A 13909-nucleotide genomic window follows, 5' to 3' on the forward strand; every position below is an offset into this window, starting at 1 on the left:
AAGACACTCAGCTGTACTATCCAAGACTACTTCATGTTACCACTCAAGGAGAAAGGCCCTCGGTGGACACAGGGAGACATGACTCAAGCTGTCTGTAGGTCACAGATGCCCATCTCAGCACGTACAGCTCTCCCTACTGAGCGTAATTCCAAGTTTAATGATAATGTATTTCTTAAGTAAGTAAGAAAGGCCTAAAATACAAGTCAATTACTTAATCAAGGGCTCACAGAAGGATAAGAGAGATTCAATAGTGTTCTCTGATAGTTTCCTTATGTTGTGTTCCTCAGGTTTCTAACTAATTTAGCTTTAAATTTTGAGTTAGAAAAACCCACAGCAGATGTTACCAGAAGCAGAAGTATCTTCCTAACCCATTAAAAAAATCAAGCAAAGTTTTACTCAAACCTACCTGGGCCAAACACGCCATAATCTAATTTTATCCAGAAAAACTGAGAGTTTTAAGAAGTCTATGACCTGTACAAGGATGGCTGAAACAAAGGCAAACACGGTCATGTCTGTGACTTCCAGTAATACACGAAGAAAATCCAAATATCCCGAGCCACAGTGGTTGCAAGAAGCCTGTCTGCAATCAGAGGCAGGCAAATCCTTAATAAATCAGTCACAAACACAAGCTTGTATTTTAAATATACAGTAGGAACATTTATTTAACACTTCTAAAAGATATTTCTCCATGCCTGATGATTTGATATAAAAATCAAACCCATCATACTTTCCCCATCAGTCTCTCTACATCAAGGGCAATCAGAAATTTGTACAACATGAATATTTGCTTCTGAAACAAAAATTACAAATTAAGTGATAACAAAAATACACAAATCAACTGGACCCTAAACGAATTTCTAATGAGTTCTTTCCCCTTTCCCCCAATCACCTAGAGCTTCTTTCTTCAGCCTCATTCTGCTCCTTTTCCTTCCTTTGCTTGGCCATGAACTTCTGTTAAAAGCAATTCATAATATAAAATATTTATTAGATGTTGCTTTGCTGTGTATACAAACATATCTAATATATTTCATTTACAATTTAAAAGCGCTTTGATCCTACAAAATAAAGATTAGAAACACAGTGCCTTACATTAACATTCCTTCCTTCCATTCATGAATCATCTGATATTTATGATATACTAGGCATTATGCTTGATGCTTGGGGACTCAGTGGTCAACAAGATAGGTAAGGCCCTTTACCTCACGGAGCTTACATTCTAGTGGGGGAAGAAAAACAAAAAAATAAACAAACAAGATAATACGGGTGGTGGTAAGCATTATCAAGGGAAGAAATACAGTAAAGCAAATGAGACTGACCCTTTTTGGGGGTGGGAGGAGAGCTCTACCTTAAGCTAGGTCTTTCTTAGGCAAAGGCCTTTCTGGGAAGCTATTATTTGAGCCTAGATCTAAAAGATGAGGAAAAATCAGCTATCCAAGGGGGTCTGAGACAGGGCAAAGGAAGAGCGGTATCAAGGCGCGAAGGCAGCAAAGGGGCCTTTCTTGTATGAAAAATAAAACAAAGAGAGCCAGAAAAGCTGGAAAACAGCAAGCAATAAAAAACTGAGATCAGAGAAGTCGAAGAGAATCAAATCATGCAGGGCCTTACAGACCCACAATAAGAAGTCTGGATATTATTCCAAGTGTAATGCGAAGCCAGTGGAAGATTTCAAATGGAAAAATGACGCCATAAACTCAAGAGCACAAGTAGCACAGCACGGCGGTTGAACACGAGCCTAGAACGACCCAGACACGCAAATCCTCAATCTGCCACAGCTCGGCCGTGTGACCTTGCGGTTAGATACTTGCGTTTAGATACTCTTTAAGCCTGTTTCCTCATCTTTAAAATTGGAACGATACACCTACCTCATAAAGTTGATGGGGGGGGGGGGGGACTGAATAAGCTTCTAGCAAGAAACAGCTCAATAAATGTTAGATGAGTGTCTGTGCCACAAACAGAGGACATAGAAAGCAACTCTCAAACATGCAGGAGGAACCAGAGCCATTGTTTCAATTATGGCTAATGGTGACTTTCTACAGTTCTACTCTAAATGCTTCCCGAAGTGATGTATAACTAAAAGGGGAGGGGGCAGAGTGAGGGGTGTGACTGAGTCAGTTTAGGAAATGGGTTAAAGTTTAGTGGATTCTTTGGTCAGACAATTCAGAAACTTACATATGCTATGTCTATGACTCTGCAAGAGGGCATCAGAATACACAGTTTTCCACATTTTGATGATATCACATGGGACTAGTGATGTGCAGCATCTACTCTGGCAAATGCTGCCAGAGGAAAAGGAATAAAAACTAGAAGTCACTGGCAAGGTACAGTGAAGGACATGAACGGGACTCTGAACTCAAGAGAAACATCCTGGCACAAACCTTACAAAGTTCTCCCAGAGGGAAGGAATCCACGTTTTGGGTGGAGACATCAGTACTTTGGCTATAATACGACCACTTAAAGGTTTTATGAGGAGTAGAGAATAAAAAAATTTACCTCTGTATTTTGCTTATGACGTGTACTCTTGCAGTGATTTGTCATTGCTTTTTCACCTGAGTAGAAGAGGGAACAAATTGGACAGAAGAATCCAGCCTTCGGTACAAGGAAGTCTAAATCTAGAAGACAGGGGGAGAGAGAGGGGGAAGAGGGAGGGAAAGAATGAATAATAATTTATCTACAACTGTGTTAATCAATTTATTTAAACATGATAAACATACTAAGCACAGTATATACTTATATACATACATAACATATACTGCTGTATATCTAGGGATCAAGGACAATTAAGCCTTTAATCACAAAACCGAGGTCTTTATTTTTTTTAACAAATTCTGTAATATTCCAGTGCCTCCAAGAATGTCATGGAATTTCTTCAAAATAGCAATTCATCAGGAAAGAACCTAATAGTTTTTGAAATAAACCTCTTAGGAATCTACTGTTTAAAAAAAAAAAAAACAGGAAGAAGACGCAGAATGACAGGCAACAGTCTGCTTGAAGAATATACTGGGTAAACAAACAAGGTGCCCCTTAGCTCAGCTGGCCATGAACAGTTTACCAGCTGAGCTTTTTTAGCACATTCTACTCAACTGGAAATGCCTGCCTAGGCAAGGAGAACTCAATTTTTACCAGAGTAGCAAAGAAAGCACGAGGAATACAAGAAGAGACACACCCCAGACTTCAAGAGTGCAATAAAAATATCTTTGCTAGGTAAAAACACAGCTCAATAAACTGTTCTCAGAAATGCCAATGTGCTAATTTCCACCTTAAAATAATCTTCTAAGCAAGGTTGTCCCATTACTCATCTAAACAACAGAACACTGATTATTTCACATGGATAAGGAAAAAATGTCATTTGTACTTTACCTTCAGGGACATCAGATGCCACTGATTTCCCTAAAGAGTCGTCCTCAATCTTCTTGCGTTTTCGTTCTGGTTCTGAATCCTTTAATTCAGATTCTTCATCAACTAAAGTCATTAAATTTTTCAAGAAAGAAAGTTATTCAAAATAGACGTACTTACTTTGTGCAACTAACACAGATAATCATCTCTCTAAGTAAATCTTTCTTGGTTAATCCCATCTGACTACTCTTTCAAGATTCTTTATGAAAGGAATAAATGGGTAAATCTGTTCAATCTTATTACATGTATTTAAGGATATGGGACTAAAGCTTATAGCATATTTTATTTATACATAGTTCCAGAAAAAATTTAAAGCGTAACAGAAGAAGTTCAAATTCTATGTTACTGGCAAGTTAACACATGTATGCAAAGTGCTGGGTTGGGGGAAGAGTGTGGATTAAGGGGAAAAGGACAAGAGCAGACAGTAATGCTGACGCCCTGTACTGAAGACCATCTAGTCAAGAAAAACTGAGCCTAAACTGATGGACTAAGACCCTTGTTAGACAGACTCACAAGTGACTTACAAACATTCAAGCCCAGCAAAGCGAATTAACATCTAAGAGGCACTCAGTGCTATTAGCAGACTGCATAATAGATGAGAGGAAGACAAAACAAAAACTAGTTTCGAGCAATTCCGGTTGCCCTCAGTAGCTGAAATACCTAACTGTTGTACGGTACTTGACAAATCCCTTTCCCATATATGCCATTCATTTAGCTTTTATCTTGTGTGAGATACACAGGTCAAGTCATTATTAGCCCTATTTCTTCACAGACGGAGAGAACAAAACCAAGAGAGTTGTAAAGACTGATCTGTCCAAGATTGCATACTGAGTAAGTGGCAGACTTGCGACTTCAAGTTCAGTGCTTTCCCCATGCAATTAGGCTACTCGTTACCAACCAGATGTGAGGGGATGGCTACAAACGATGAAATCATTATTTACTCTTCTCTTTTTCCTCGAATTTATCAGTCACCAAGCCCAAAGATGGTCGATTAAAAAAGCTGTCTCTTCCTTTTCTTGACTTGATGGTTAAAACAGCCTCTGGTCTCTTGCTACAAAAATTTATTCCCTCACCAGAGTAATAATCTTTCTCAAACACATTTTCTCTTGCCACTCCAAAGGCACCTTTATCTAGCAACAACAACAATAATAATATATTATATATAATTACATAATAAGTTTAATAGATTAAAACAAAAATTTTAAGTTAAAAATCGTTTAAAAAATGACTTTTTCTTAAGCTAGGTTCTTTTGTCAAACATATTGTCCACTAATGAAAATACATGGTTATAAAAGCAGTAAAGAAACAATCCTCTCTCTATTCTTCCATGGAAGTGAGGCAGTTCTAAGCAAGCTGGTAGCTGAAGTTGCCCTGTCACAACAGAAATTCTGGTGGAGGGGGAGAACCCTCATGAAATCATGTTAAAAGCATTTATCAGTTAGTAAAACCACTAGGTATGGCTTGGTATCAAGGAGAAAGTAATAGAAAAGAACAGAAAAAGGAAGAATACCCACTTGGCCAACCAAGGCAGAGAGCAAGAAAGAGTATGGGATCAATAGCAACAAATGATGCAGAGAAGTCAAATAAGACTAAATTAAGAAGAAAAAAACTCAGTAAATCCAATCTGACAACAAACAGAAGGGTTTCAGGTTTTTATTACACCTGGTTAGGAAATGGGAAAGGAAGGAGGCCTAAATAGTGGAGCAGCACTGAGGACCCAGCTGAGATCAGACTCAATGAACTGAATCACAGCTGGTAGTTTTTTCTTATAGAAGATAAGATACAAAAGCAAGAGGGCAACGAGGGTGCTACAAAGAGAATGACACAGGGGACATCCTTATAGTGCTGTTTAAATCATACCAGTAATTGACTTTTTGCTTTACCTCTCTGAATCAATAAACTCGAGATCTGGACCTGTGTGCTTTTCTTTTTTTTACCTTTTTTTTTAGCATTTTGCTATGAATATAATGGACACAATGACAAATGCTTGGTAGGTAACTGGAGTATTCTCCCTCACTAGACACTGTTCCCTATTTGTTTCAACATAAATCGTATTAATGTTATTAAGACATCTTATTTAATTCATTGGCAGGTTGCTTGGCAGCATCCAGAAAGCAAGGGATCTGGTCCACAAATAAGAGCTAGTTAATACGTGGTTTCTACTTGATGCTGCAATACGGTCAGAATAACCTATTGTGGATCATTTCCACATATTTGTCACATTCTATTATAACAGGACTGTCTTTATTATCCCACTCCATTGTGTTCCATTATCTCTGTGAGTTACAAAGACAAAAATCTTCATCCAGATCTAGTCATTGTAAGGCTGCCTTCCCCCACCCCCTCACTCCTCCCTCTGCCCAGTTCACTGTTTTTCTATTCTTCTTCTTAAATGGTAGATCTTTGGAACTTTAACCACCTCACTTCTATCAATCCTGCTTTACCTTCACTAATTTGGAAGGCCTCTTCACCTTTCACTGGTTCTGCCATAACAGCTTTTTCTGATGGTGGTGTTTTCCCAATTCTAACTCTCTTGGTTGGCACTTTAGCTTTAAAAAAGAGAAAGTCTCCTTTATTGCCACAGTAACAGAATTTAAATTGCTTTTAATTCTGAACAACAAGTTTAACTTTTTTTTTCCTGCAAACAAGATAGATATTACTCAAATTTGGGAAGGAAACTTATTTCTAGGTTAAAATAGGATTTTATTTTTAAACATCCAGCATTAATCTAAGCATTTTCCTTTTATCTTCCCATTTATCTTGATCAAAATTACACCTTCCTACCTGCTTTCTTCAATGATCCTACACATATTTTTTATTTTATTCCACAAGACTGTGGGACCTACTAGTATTTTTTATTCTTAGTTTGGTTAAATCTTTCAAGATTTTTGTATTGAAAATTATTTTGATCTCCCTAAAGTACTGAGTGAGCTGACCTGTTATTCTATACCATCAAAATATTACTTAAAAGTGAAATGGTACCTTCACAAATTTTTCTAAATCCTAAGTCTAAGCAAAAGCTAGGAGGCAGTCTGATATAAACATCCTTCTATTTATCAAAAGCTATGCTTTCCCAAAAATACAAACATACAATTTTCATTCCAATTCTAATGGGCACTCCAGTTTGCTTTCTGGTTTCATCAATTTTTCTTAAGGTATATATAGTACCTTGGGGGTAATGTCTGCTTCTGAACTAAAAGAAATTTGTGAAACTTGAACACATTTATTTGGAAAATACCATTTGGCTGTAAACCTGTCGGCTTCTTATGTCAAAACAGTGAAATTATTAGTAATGGCTGCAACATATACTTAAAAAATTTTAAATGTAGTCCTCCCATAAAACAAAAACTACCACTTTTAGGCATCTACCTGCTAAGTGTCTTTCAATCATGGTTTTCAGATCTTCTTCCATAATACTCTCATTTACTGGGCCCACTTGGGACAAAGCTTCAAGTTTTGTCTTCTTTGTGTCCACAGATCTCTTTTTTCTATCCCCTCTTTTTTCGGTGGGATGGTCACTTCTGCTTTGTGCTAGCTCCACTTTTAAATCGCTGTCTCCATCCTCCTCCTCTCCAACTTCATCAACAGTAACAAAATTAAGCTCTTCTTTAAGGTTGTTAAAATCTGCCAGAGAGTCTTCATCCTCCTCAGTTACTTCATCTAAAGTCACTAAATGCAGGTCACTGCTGTCATCCTGGATCTCATCTACAGTAACTAAAGTGGAAGGGTCTTCAGGCATTTGAGAAGAAATGAACCCAATGGAATCCCTCCCAGTATTTCCCTCATCTCCTTTAGTACCTAAAGTGCCAAAACTTATGTCTGTGGACTCATTTAACGGTAGTTCTTCTACTTCTCCGATTTCATCCACAGTCACCAAGCGTTCCTGTTTGAGAAGATCTTGTTCTTCAGCCACAGACAGTACAGTGACATCTTTAGCTTCACTGTGGGAAATGCAATCATCTTGATCAATTAACTCGTCTAATGTAAGAAGTGAATTTGAATTTTTTACCATTTCTTCCATAGTTATTTCTTCTTCATCAATTACTTCATCCACAGTGACCAGAGCTTGTGCTAGAGGTGCAGCTGCATCTTCCTCTTCCCCGATCTCATCCAGTGTCACAAAAGATAATTCTCCCTCAACCATGCGAGGAGCAGAGATTTTCCCCTTCTTCTTCTTTAAGTTAAGTTCAGAGGAGGGGGTATTTTTGAGAGCTTCTTTCCTTTTTCCTTTTAGTGGATTCTGTCTGGCTTGAAAAGGATTCACTTCTTCTCTAACCTCATCCACAGTAACAAATTCATCCAAATTAAATGGAAATAAATGTTCCTGTTGGAAAAGTTAAGAAAAACAAAACAAAACGCAGAATTGTGAACAACTACTGACAACTGGCCAGGTTCCAAACAGTCTCAATAAATGTGCAATATCATTTGTGAGAATTTCAGTGTAGACACGTTTCCTAAAACTAATATTAGTTATATTTTTTAAAGCCCTACAAATAAATCTACAAAATAACACAGAAGGTAAAATCCTAATGATATCAATCTAATTCCACCTTTACTTAATTTCAGTAAGATTACAGCTATTTCCTAAATGATGTACAAGTTTTGAAACATGATGCACAAAAATACTATATTTAAAGCATTTATCAAACAATTAATATAATGTAAAGAATTTACTGTTCCATATGTTAAATAATATCTAGCAAGTGTTTTGGAGACTGTGGACTATTAAAAGCACCTCAAAGGCAACTAGAAAGTTAGTAGCTAACTAGATTATTCCATTGATCAATTTATATATATACACAAAAAAATTTATATAATACGTATTTTAAGATATGCAATACTAAGTACAGGCATATCTTGTTCTATTGCACTTCACAGATAATACATTTTTTACAAATTGAAGACTTGTGATAACTTTGCAATGAGCAAGTCTACTGGCGCCATTTTCCCAACAGCATTTGCTAACTTCATGTCTCTGTACATTTTGGTAATTCTCACAATATTTCAAACCTTTAATATTATTTTATTTGTTGTGGTGATCTCTGGTCAGCGATCTTCAATGTTACTACTGCAAAAAGATCACGACTCAATAAAGGCTCAGATGATGGTTGGCATTTTTCAGCAATAAGGTATTTTTTAATGAAGGTATGTACATTGTTTTTGAAGACATAACGCTACTGCACACTTATTAGAGTACAGTATAGTATAAACATTTTTATATGCACTGGGAAACCAAAACAATTCAAGTGACTTGCATTTATTGCAATATTCCCTTTACTATGGTGGTCTGGAAGTACTTCATCCACAGTGACTAGAGCTTGTGCTAGATGTGCAGCTGCATCTTCCTGTAGTATCTGTGAGGTATGCCTATATGAGGTTTTTTTTTTTTGTGAGAAAGTTATATGGAAAAATTATTAAAGCCAAATAGAACTGCACCTGAAAAAAAACAGTATCTGTAATTTGAAATATGGTGCCAATACTAAAGAAAATAAATTCCTGGCAGCCCTCCTACACATTTAGTATGCTATCAATGGTCAATTACTAGCAAATATAATAATGATATCAGAATATATACTCTGTAATTTTGGGGTGGAGGGAGAAATCTGTAAGCAATTGTACTATCAATTTATTAAGCCATGGAACGAACCACAATCCTTATTTCTGCTTCTTAAACTACTGACATTTCTCCTTGCCCCAACAAAATCGGCCTTAATTTATTCCCTACCAAGGGAAAAAATACAGTAACTGAAAAAATATCCTATGAATGATGGAAACCTAAAATACCAAACAATCAAATATAAACTGTTCTATGTTTATTTGGCAGTAGAGGCCAGTACCAAGAAAGTAAATCTTAGAGCCCATCCAGTGGGTTAAACTAAGCTATACCCAAAGGACCACAAAATGGAGAGGACTCCAGTTAAACACCAGTCTCCTTTACACAGATGCATTTATAACGAACTCCTATCGATACAAGACTGGAGGTGTCTTCCTACTCTAATTCCCTTTCCACCCCTGTGTAACTTTTTGCCCTCCACCAAGAACACAAACTATTTAACTTAGCTCAAGGTCAGATAAAGAACTGGTGATGGAGGTCAAAGGTAAATTTCTCATTCCTGTCTCTTGTTATCAAACTAGTCATTGCAGGAAAGACACAAGTTACACAGTAGATGAACTCTTTCATGGAGTGATGGACTAGATGGGTTAATATGAGTGGCCTATTTCTTACCTCTTTGGATTTGGAACTTCTACCAGTGGTGCTTTTAGGATTCTTAGTGTTTTGCCCAGTCGAAGTCTGAAATATTAAATAAGAAATACAGAAAAACAGAATTTATAAAGAGGTTATTAATGTTCTTTAAAACAAAAAAGAATTCAAACAGCAAACAGTATCCAAACACGTTCATTTATACAAATATTTAACAGGTATACCAAGCTAAGTCAACAATCAGTTAACAGTACAGGCATCATCTCCATAAGTTGTAGTCAAATTCAGTTTTACTGATCTTTTCTTCCCTATAGGCACAATGTCTAAGTTGGGCAGTCAGTAAGCTGATACAGGAAGCTTCAATTTAAAAGAGAAAACCGGTTTCCCATTCAGAAGCAGAGCGCTAAATCACCTTAGGAGATTCACTGCAGACTTTTTAAACACAGTTGTATTTCTGACCACATTTTATCCAAACAATGCTTTCAAACCTGTTAATAAATTACAAACTTGAGCTTATTATTCTAAGTGTCTATTGGTTTAAATCAAAGGAATCATTTAAGAAAGGGAAATGGGAGCTTGGGGGTGAAGGGAGTGAGGAGGTGAAAGCATAAAACAAGACTACATCTCCTACTCCTTAGCTACAGCAGAGAGCTAATCACTTCAAGGATACTCTGGGCCGCTCTTCCTACCCGCCTCACCTTATTGTTGCTGTCATCCCGTTTCATGACGGAAGGTTTAGCCTCTGTTTCCTGAGATTGTTTTGTAATATCCCTGTAATCCAGTTTAGAATCCTTGCCTTGCAGGGCTGAGATCCTTCCACTGCCTCCTCTGGTAACACCGCTCTGAGTGGGTTTCAATTTACTGCTGTTTTCAGCCAAGCCTGACCTGGCACTTGTAGGTTTAAGCAGACCCAATTCCTTGGCTGAAAGTTTCTTTTCTGCATTTATTTGATCTCTGAGTACAGATTTTAGAAAACTTTTCTGATTTTCAGATTTTGAGGCCGTAGCTTTTGCCTTTGGAGAGATCATACCAGCCTTGATGCTTGATTTACTGCTAGATGCATTTGATGCAGCCAGCATACTGATTTTACTAGTTTCATCAGGCTTATTGGCCTGACCCACTCCTTTATTTGGGCATACTTTGGTCACTGAATTTTCTGCAGGCTTTTCTTTTATTGTAGCCACAATCTTTTCCAACTTCTCTGCAACCATCCTATCATCATTCTTCTCAGCCTTCTCTATTCCCATTTGCAGATCCATTCTGGTTTCCTTGGTATTTAATTCATTCTCCTCCTTTTCATCCATGTTACTTTTTTCAGAAATTCCCTTTGTGCTCACTGCCTGCTCATCCCCAGTGGAAATTCCCGGTACTAAGGCCACAACACAAGTAGATGGTATTATTTCTGAAACAGTTTCATGTTTGTCTACTTCAGCTACAGCTTCTATCATAGACTGTGTAATCCCAGAAAAGAAATCTTCTGCTTCACATGGCGAGTCTTCTAGAATTCCTTTGATGTTCCCTTCTTCTATAAATACACTATCAGATGTTGATAATTCTGTTTCAGGGTTAATAATTTCTGCCTCTTCCTTCTCAAAGTCACTGGTATACACCTGTTGATTTAAAACAGACTCCTCTACATTGTCAGTGAATAAGTCAATACTGCCTGGAGTGGATGCTACAAGAGGAATTTCCACTTTGACCTCCTCTCCGTGGGTTTCAACTTCCAACGTTTCAATAACAAAGTCAGAGTCACACAGTGCTTTTTCAGGTTCTTCCTCACAAGGCTCTTCCTGCTGTATAGAAGTTCCTATTTGAATGTTGGGAACAGATTCTTCTTCAACCTCACTAGGTTTAACAGAGAGACTATCAGCTGCTGTTTGCACCTCACTTTCATCAACTGGACTGTTTTTCAAGTCAGGGCTAAAAGTATTTAAAAACAAACAAAAAGAACACAAACAAAAAACACAAACAAAAATCAAACTATGATGAGAATCAACCATCATAAATAATCCTGTCAATGCTAATTGTTAAGACTTCCTGATGCATTAGCAATAAGCATTGGGAAATCCAGCCAATCAGCATTAAAAATGGTTAAGTTTTGATGTAAATATATAAACAGTGTAAAATTTTAAAGAGATCCTCCACTGCACTGAAGATTTCTTTTTAGTTAAAAGGAAATAATGGCAATATGATATGATCCTTTCACTCATGTAAGTTACAGCCAATTTTTTTCCTTCTGTGTCAAGTTTGCCTCTGACATCAGAAGACCGTATGTGAACTTGAGACATATCAAATCATTAGGTCTCATTATCCCAACAGTTGTAGCTGAAATAATATGTTTATGGTTCTACAATGAAACTAATGATCTACGGATTAAAATTCTAAATTTTGTAAATGAGCCTTACCTAAAAGGAAGATAAACAGAAAATGACAGGCCAGACTCTAACCACTTCTTTTTTTTGGATGTGTAACAGATTTGTTTTTAATTTCCCAAGAACTGTATTTATTAGTAATACTTAAAAGAAAACTTTCTTTGGAAATATCTTTTAAATACACTTTTGGAGATTTAAAGTTAGAGGCAAAGCGAATAGAATCACCTTAACATAAACACGTAGTCTTATTATAAAATATGTGCCTTTGGGTATATTATTAGAAGAAATATGTTAAAAGAAATCTTTCCAGTTACAGAGAATAATTTAAGATTACAATACATAACTTAAGATTTTAAGTAAAATTATTCAGAAGAAATGCAGAAAATACACGGCAAGTACATGCGATTGATCTCATTTCACCATGGTCCTCCGAAATCCAACATTTTTAAAAGTATGTGGTTCAACTATTTTCACTGACACAGAGAGGATAAACTGTTTTGATATTAATGCTCCATACATCAGCGGTTTTCTTGAAGAGTATTAAGGAAAATCTTAGCTTCTTAGCTTCTGAAGACAATGTTCAGCACGCTATCAACACAAATTAAAGTTTAAGAGATACATTCACTTAAGTACATCAGAATAGCAGCAGGTTGGAAAAAGACACCAGAAAGTGATCATGCCATATCAGTATCTCAGTATTGACTTTTCCCCCTACTTTTTAAGGAAGGAGGGGATGAGACATCCCCTTTGATACGCTTCTCACAGGGTGGCCATATACTCTCAGGTTAATGTAAGATGACGTTTATTTGTATCTTGAGATGTTAATAATATTTCAGAAGTTTGGAAGAAGTAAGCACTACCACATCAGGGTCCAATCATATGAGCCAATAAACCATTCTTCCCTCCACAAAAGATCGTTAAGTTTAAACTTCCAAAGGAGAAAACTTTTCTAAGAGATCAAAGAAATATCTTTTGAAGAAAAGTTAAGGCCAAAAAATCTGAGGAATTTATTTAAGTTAAAAAGTCAGTAATCACAGACCTTAATCAACGTGTATTCTATTCATTTGTATAAGCTACCCTTTGTATGATGAAAGGGTTTTAAGCTTTTTTATTTGAAATAATTCACATCCCTTATATTCAAAAATAACAAAGACTAATTTCCAATGTTCCAAATTCTTAAGACAAGTCAAAATAAAACTTGTTGCCAAGTACAAATATGACAAAGATAAGGAAAAGTTGTGATGTTCAGTTACAGCAGTTATGTAAATATTTTTTCTCAAAAAATAATCTTTCATTTTTAGGTTACAAGACTCATTTCCAATAATGAAGACTGAATTTAAATTCCTGCCTCATTACATAAGAGGACATTAACCCTAAAGGCTTTACAAATTAGGGCTATAACAAAAACACCAGTTTACTGGGCTAGAAGGGTAACAATGGAGATTTTGATTCCTGGCTCTAGGGTATAGCAAGTCCTTCCCCTTTACCTATTTATATCTTGTCAATAAATTTAAAAAGCTATTATCTTTTATAAAAAATGAATCACTGTGCAAGTTCCATACTTCAAACAGAGAGCACAAACCTATTTTGAAAAATGGCTTAATTCCATATTTGTTCTTGTGTCAATCTTTTAAAATTGCCAAGTGCTTTCTTCATAGGATTAATTTTCTAAAAATTAATATCTAGTATTCTGGCTAACATAGTAAAAAGTTTCAGTGTTCATCAAGTAAGCTTGGAAAGTCAGTTTGAGATGTCAAATAAACAAAATTAATACCAGAGTTAAAAAAAAAAAGTCTTCTAAAAGATCAAAGAAAACACAATCATATTCTGGGAAATGGCCCTAAAAAGGATTGCAGGAGGGCTAGATTCAGGATACAGATACCTAGTTTCCCACCCTCCTGTCCTACTCCCATCCCTCCATAACACCAAGGTTTCAAAATCT

At 36.4% G+C, this 13909-nt stretch overlaps 1 protein-coding gene across 5 annotated transcripts in view; it reads right to left on the reverse strand.

Moving 5' to 3' along the window:
- Positions 1 to 630: 630 nt before the first annotated feature.
- Positions 631 to 13909, reverse strand: part of ZNF638 (zinc finger protein 638) — a 107576-nt gene continuing 94297 nt past the window's right edge. For 2 of the 5 annotated variants that reach the window (XM_031467235.2, XM_031467242.2), the window contains exons 22-29: positions 10294 to 11515; positions 9620 to 9685; positions 6763 to 7717; positions 5838 to 5942; positions 4335 to 4523; positions 3358 to 3459; positions 2491 to 2609; positions 631 to 951 (exon numbers count right to left, since the gene is read on the reverse strand). In XM_031467235.2, the coding sequence (XP_031323095.2) occupies positions 886 to 951; positions 2491 to 2609; positions 3358 to 3459; positions 4335 to 4523; positions 5838 to 5942; positions 6763 to 7717; positions 9620 to 9685; positions 10294 to 11515 (2824 nt within the window). In that variant the 3' untranslated portion in view covers positions 631 to 885. Of the gene's footprint in view, positions 952 to 1089; positions 1217 to 2490; positions 2610 to 3357; positions 3460 to 4334; positions 4524 to 5837; positions 5943 to 6762; positions 7718 to 9619; positions 9686 to 10293; positions 11516 to 13909 lie in introns of all 5 variants that reach the window. The other 3 variants (XM_031467236.2, XM_031467239.2, XM_031467241.2) reach the window with 3 other exon arrangements.

Source organism: Camelus dromedarius, chromosome 15 (assembly GCF_036321535.1).
Source record: "Camelus dromedarius isolate mCamDro1 chromosome 15, mCamDro1.pat, whole genome shotgun sequence".
Classification (NCBI taxonomy): Eukaryota; Metazoa; Chordata; class Mammalia; order Artiodactyla; family Camelidae; genus Camelus; species Camelus dromedarius.